General features: G+C 33.8%; 1 protein-coding gene across 1 annotated transcript; it reads right to left on the bottom strand.

Annotated features, from left to right (window-relative positions):
- Nucleotides 1–1,161: 1,161 nt before the first annotated feature.
- On the bottom strand, nucleotides 1,162–2,426 carry LOC124819681 (CCT motif family protein). Its single transcript, XM_047291236.2, has 3 exons — nucleotides 1,894–2,426; nucleotides 1,402–1,551; nucleotides 1,162–1,304 (listed from the first exon to the last, which is right to left on the bottom strand). The coding sequence occupies exons 1-3, from the start codon at nucleotides 2,371–2,373 to the stop codon at nucleotides 1,281–1,283; spliced, it is 654 nt and encodes a 217-aa protein (XP_047147192.1). The 5' UTR covers nucleotides 2,374–2,426; the 3' UTR covers nucleotides 1,162–1,280.
- Between the last annotated feature and the right edge of the window lie 4,181 nt (nucleotides 2,427–6,607).

Genomic DNA, 6,607 nt, shown 5'->3' with positions numbered 1-6,607 from the left:
AATATGAAAATAAAAGAGAAAAACTTCCCTAACTGATTTCTGACGTACAAAAATTAATAAATATTATGACTTAAAAAGGAGAAAACACTTTTTCCAAAAAGAGGAAAATATAATTCACTAAAATGAGATATTCACACATAGTGAAATTCCTAACAATTTCTTTGTCCGTCATACTTTAACAGAGAAGGAATCTATAATCACTGTCACAATTGTACTTTGAACAGGTCAACATTTGGAAAGTAACATGAAAATATCTCCAACTAACATAATTCAAAAGAGAAAAAAAAGTATACACTTTTTTCTAGTTCACTTGCGAGATATGTCATGCTTACATGCTTAAGGTACAAACATGGCTGAAAAGTTCATCAAGCAACTGAATTGGCAAAGAAAAAATGCTATCATTAGTGCTCAACGTTTACTTAAGTAGGTTAATTAGTACCCTAAAAGAGAGAATTGTAAAGAAACTAATAAAGAGAAGATTAGTTTTAGTAGTATGAAGTTCTTGTGGAATATTATATGATCTGAGAATCGAATCTTTAAACCACTTTTGAGCCAAATCAAATCATGCCAAATCATAAAACACTTTTCTAAAAAAAATGAAAAAGAGGAAGACGGTGGTAGATCCACCATAACTTTTTTTCTCTTTTCTTAGTGTTTTCTATTATTCTCGTTTTGAAAACTGACGGGTATATCCATTTGAAAGTTGGGATAAATATATCAGGATGATCAACGACAACCATAGATCACACACCTTGGAAATAGGTAAAGGAGAAAGACAAGAACAAGAGATGTTAAGGTTTAATCATTAAACTAATCCTGTTTTGTTACTTTGACGGTTACAAAAAAACTATAAAGTTTAGTGGTTAAACTAATATATTTAATGTAATTTGATCTCTGTCTTCGTTGTCTTTCAAAGTTGTTCATATAAAGATTAAAATTTACAATATTTTCTACAGGTAAGATCAAAATACTAAAGTCAGATGTAAAAGAGTATATCAAATTAACAGTTAATAACAAGCCTGGACCTGAAGACACATAAAACTCCAAAATTGTTTTTCTTTTTTATATATTTGAAACATGGAATGAATTTTATATTGAAATTAGAATCAGGGTGCTTGATTTTTTTATTTTTTGTTTTATGTGTAGAAGTTGTGTAGGATGTGAGAGAGATAATTTGAATGGATAAATACAAGAAACAATGTTTGAAGTTGAAAATAAATGTACAGTGGGCTTAGATATTTTGGAAGATATTTTCGGTTTGAGATCTTTTCGGAGCAACTTCAGTGTCTCTTCACAAAGCGACCCTACAACAAAAATATCGGAAAAGCTGCTTTCATAACAAAACAAACAAAATGAGCATACTGCAAAACCAAAAAGAAACACAAAATTCAAAAGTGAAACCTTGATTCTTGGTCTTTTATCAGCGTTTAGTTTCCGAACTTGGTATCTTATCTTCTTTGAGAACAATCTGTTCTGACGTTTCTCTTTGTATCTAAGAACACTTGCTTCCCTTCTCGCTCTCTCTTCTTCCAACACTGGCACTTCTCCATTCTAAACAACAATTATATCATTCATGGCTACTCTCTCTATGTATATATCTATATATTACCAAACACAAACTGAACGAAAATATCTATTCTAGATAGCAAAACTATAACGTTGGACTTATCCAAAAATAGACATACCCTAAAACTCTCTGTTAATTACTAGAATAAAGTAAAACTATGAGTACCCAAAAGAATTTCAATCACTGCATATCAACAAATCTTCCAAAAAACCAGTTCATATATATCAGACACTAAAAGAATTGAAGATATGCAACTTATTAATTGCAGAGATGCATTTGAGTAAGCAGAAATATGATAGAGGAAGAAATGGATGGTAAATACTAACATAGTAAGCATTGTTGGTTTCCAAGGAAAGAGAACAGTCATCAGCCCAAAGAGAGCCTCGGTTAGACCATGCATCCAAAACCTCTTGATAGTTCAAGTTCAAGTTCAAAGCCATCATCTTCTCATCATCCATTTCCCAAAACCCAACAATGTTTTCTCTCTTTATCTGCTTCTCCTCAAAAGGGTACTGCCTCATGCTCTCTGTTACCTGCTCTTTTCCTTCGTTTTCGTCTTCTCCTTCCTCTTCAATGCGAGCAAATTCCTCCCATTCCATGAAATCCCAATGGAATTCGCCACTCGAAGAGTCTTGTTGCAGTAAGTTTTGTTCCTCTTTGGAGTTGAAGACCCCTTCCATTTCGTCCAAAATATTGAAATCTTCATAGCTGTAAGATTGGTTAGAATTTGGTAATAAAGAATTGATAGCATCTGGTACCTCTTGTTCTTCTTTCTTGGGGCTTCTGAGTACTGAATTACATCCCATCTTATCTCTACCAAGTTTCTCTCTCTTTCTCTCTCACTCTCTCACTCTCTCTCTTTCTCTCACCTTTGGACTTTGTAATTGCATAATAATAATAATGCATGTGCTCCTACCATAGCACGTTATGTAACCATCAATAGTCTGAAGTACGCATGTTATTTAGTGGGAACAATCACAATGAAATAATTGACCTTCTATCCCTTCATTTTTTCCAATTTTTTTAATCCTTGATTACTTGCATATTCTTTAAGTTTAATCCTCTCACTAAACTTTTATTTGCTTAATTTTTGCATACATCTTCTTAACTCATTTTAACTCATTTTAATTCATACTGTTTCAGTTATTGGGGCTAAGTGTAACACCCCGATTTAGGCGTTACAATTTATTTTCCACAAAATACATATGTAATTCGTCTTTAACAAATTTCAACACCCATAAAATATTAAGTTCTTTATTACAGCACAAGTCTTCTGAAAATAAAATTCCACACAGTTCATAAACTTCTGAAATTTAAAATTTCTCACAGTTCGGAAATTCAAACACAGATTTATTTTAGAAATTCCCCATGTCTCCTTTTCCCCACAGATCTCTCATCTTCTAAGCGAGTCCAGAACCATCTGCTAATTCATCTGATATAGTTTCTGCTCCCGTATAATATCACACATTATACGATCATCGCATTCACATGCACAAACACAAACACAAACAGTAGGGTGAGCTAACCAATTCAAGGAATATACATCATCCACAATCTTACTAACATCACAAGTGTGGCAATCAGTCAAATACATGCATCTCAAACATACTCAAAAACCAACTATTACACTGATACTTTATAATATTTCTCCAGTCAAAATCATCAGTCGATTCACTAGAGTCAATACAACATATTATTAATCTGCCTACTTACCAAAGCACAGCAGTCAACAATCCTTCTGTCTACTTACCAAAGTAGTATAACCATGATATACTGATTACTTACCAAAGTAATCTAACAAGGTGATCTACTTACCAAAGTAGTATAACCATGTGATACTGACTACTTACCAAAGTAATCTAACGAGGTGATCTACTTACCAAAGTAGTATAACAAGGTGATATTGTCTACTTACCAAAGTAGCACAATAATGTAATATTATCTACTTACCAAAGTAGCATAGCGTGGAACACTCCGCCTACTTACCAAAGCAGTGCGGTTTATGTCAAATTCACCTCTCATTTTCCCACCTACTTACCAAAGTAGTGTCCGACTTCAAACCTCTCCTCTCCCGACTTACCAAAGTCGTAGGAAAATAAATAAAATTTCAGATTTACAATTATGGCAATAATGCCTATACCACCCATCCAAATTTACCATCAACTTATTTACAATTCATGATTTAACTCAAATAATTATTACAACTCAGAATGTTCAATATAATTAAATTTTCTAATATAGAATATATTATATTACTCATCCTCCAATCTCCAAAATACAACTACACATACAATTTAAGAATATAATTATCCAAGTTTTTACCCAATACAAATAAATTTACTATTTCGTGAAAATATTACTCTTCACTCATATCATTAATTACAGATCTGAACCAATCAAACTAATAAACAACATGTTTAACTCATATGGTAAAATTTTCAGTCCAATCCAACGGTTAATGAGGCGGAAATCATAATTTATGTATAAATGATCCAAAAACATAAATTAAGCAATATTAAGATCCCTGAGAAGATACGAAATTAATATCTATAAATCTGTATCTCCGATTTCAAATCGGAACGGTCCAAGTATGACACTATCGTTTAGAAACAACATATTAAAATTTCAGGGTAATCCAACGGTTAACTAAGTAGATATGGAGGTTTTACCGAGGTAACTCAGAGACAGAAACTTAAGTGGTTCTCGGTTAAACTCAAAATGCGGAATGAATTCCTCTAAGCACAGACATCTAATTCCAAATCTGAACGGTCAAGATCACCTAACATGTCTTATGAACTACATACTAAAGTTTGGGCTCAATCTAACGGTAAATGGAATATATATGAAATATTTACCATTATAACTTAAGAACAGAATTGCAGTGTTCATCAAATATTTCAAACTTTCGAAATTTCTTTCTCTAAACAGAGACCTTCAATTCCAAATCCGATCGGTCAAATTGTAATAATGTATTCTAAGAATCATATATCCAATTTTCAAGTTGATCTAACAGTCCCATAAGTCAGAATCTATACTTTACCAAGGGAACTCAGTAGTAGAACTGCAAGGGTAATTAATTCACTCAAACATGCAGGATATATATCTCCAAGTACAGACTACTAATTACAAATCCGAACGGTAAAAGTGTATTAATATGTCTTAGGGATCATATATCAAATTTTGAGGTTGATCTAACGGTCCAATAGGTCAGAATCTATATTATACCGAGACAACTCAGTAACAGAACTACAGGGGCAACTAATTTACTCAAACTTGCAGGATTTATTTCTCCAATTACAGACTTCTATTTTCAAATCCGAACGGTCAAAGTTTAGTAATAGGTCTTAGGATTCACATACTAAACTTTTAGCTAAATCCAACGGTGAAAACAATTAATAGAAATTTTTCACCACAGTAACTCGAAAATAAGAAATTATAATCATGAAAACCAAATTTTACACAAGTCAATATATAACTACCATTACCAAATTTTAACACATTCATACTCATATTCATGATCATAATCAAGAAAGGATTAGCTCCCCTACCTCTTCTCCTTGCAAGAAATTCTTCACTCTTGATACCTCTAGACCACCACCTTTGCTTGTTTTCACTTTCAATTTCAAGGAAAATTCTAACTTAAATCTCTCTTCTTCCAAGAGAGCAATTCTTCTCCTCCTTGCTAGACCAAGTCAGTCTCCACACTTAGAACACTTAGGATTTTCGTTCACCTCCCACCAAGGACCTCTCTACTCTCCCCCAAAACTCCAAATCTGATTTGGAATTAAAGAAGATGCCTTAGACAACAAAGGACCTATGCACTTGGTACTTAGCAATAATAAACAACCAATGAACCATCCTAAACCATTTTTTTTTCAGCCCTAAAACATGGTAGGAAAGTCTCCAAAGGTTCCAAAATGTTCTCCTAGTTCAGAACACAACCTACCCACTCCAAAAAAATCGCAACTTGTAAAAATGTACCTAAAATTAAGGTTGGACGCTAGCCCCTGGACAGCAACACTGTCACGTTTTCCCCAGCTCAGTTAGACACCTTCCCGAAGTCCAAAATATGCGTATGAGTAGTCAAATTGAAGCTCTTTGAGTCTAGTTTCTAATGAAACAAGAATCAACTCAATTGGAGTTCGGTAGAGAAAGTAATAAGCAAAACAGTCATCATAGGTCAAAACTGAACATACCTGAGCGTGATTAACGTTTCCGAGTTTTAATAATTTTACTGCAGCTAGCCCGGTAGTCCAAAAATTTATATTTATATGTCCAATTAAAGATATTTGAGTCTAGTTTCCAATAAAACAAAAATCAACTCAATTGATATTTTCTACAAAAAGTTATAATTAAAATAGTAAACCATGTCAAACCTGACAGCATTCCATTTTACATTATAACTTGAACTTTTTACAACTTGGTAAATTCTTGAGGTTCTAGGGTCTTACATTCTACCCCCCTTAAAAAAAATTTTCGTCCTCGAAAATTAAGATGTTACTCAAACAAATGAGGGTATTCTTTTATCATATAATCCTCTAGCTCCCATGTCATCTCTTGGGTTTCCTCGTTCCAAAGCACCTTCACTGTATGAATTTCCTTTCCTCGTAACTTCTTTGTTTGAACTTCTAACACCCTTACTGGCATCACTTCGATAGTAAGATCTTCACGCACTTGAATGTCATCTGTTTCCAAAACATGAGTCGGATCAGAGACATACTTCCTCAGCTGCGACACGTGGAACACATTATGCAAGTTCGCCAACTGTGGTGGTAACGCTACCTCATATGCTACTGGTCCAATCCTCCTAAGAATATCGTAAGGACCAAGAAACTTTGGTGACAACTTCCTTGATTTAATAGCCCTACCTATGCCGGTAATTGGTGTCACACGTAGAAACACATGATCTCCTTCGTTGAACTCAAGAGGTCTTCTTCTCTTGTCTGCATAAGATTTTTGTCGACTTTGTGTTGCACGCATCCGGTCTTGTATCAACTTGACTTTTTCTGTTGTTTGCTGCAATAACTCGGGACCTACTGA

Source organism: Vigna umbellata, chromosome 1 (assembly GCF_029865625.1).
Source record: "Vigna umbellata cultivar VRB3 chromosome 1, Vumbellata_1.0, whole genome shotgun sequence".
NCBI classification, from domain to species: domain Eukaryota; kingdom Viridiplantae; phylum Streptophyta; class Magnoliopsida; order Fabales; family Fabaceae; genus Vigna; species Vigna umbellata.
Note: the sequence above shows the minus strand (reverse complement) of the source record. Positions and strands in the feature narration are given on the sequence as shown.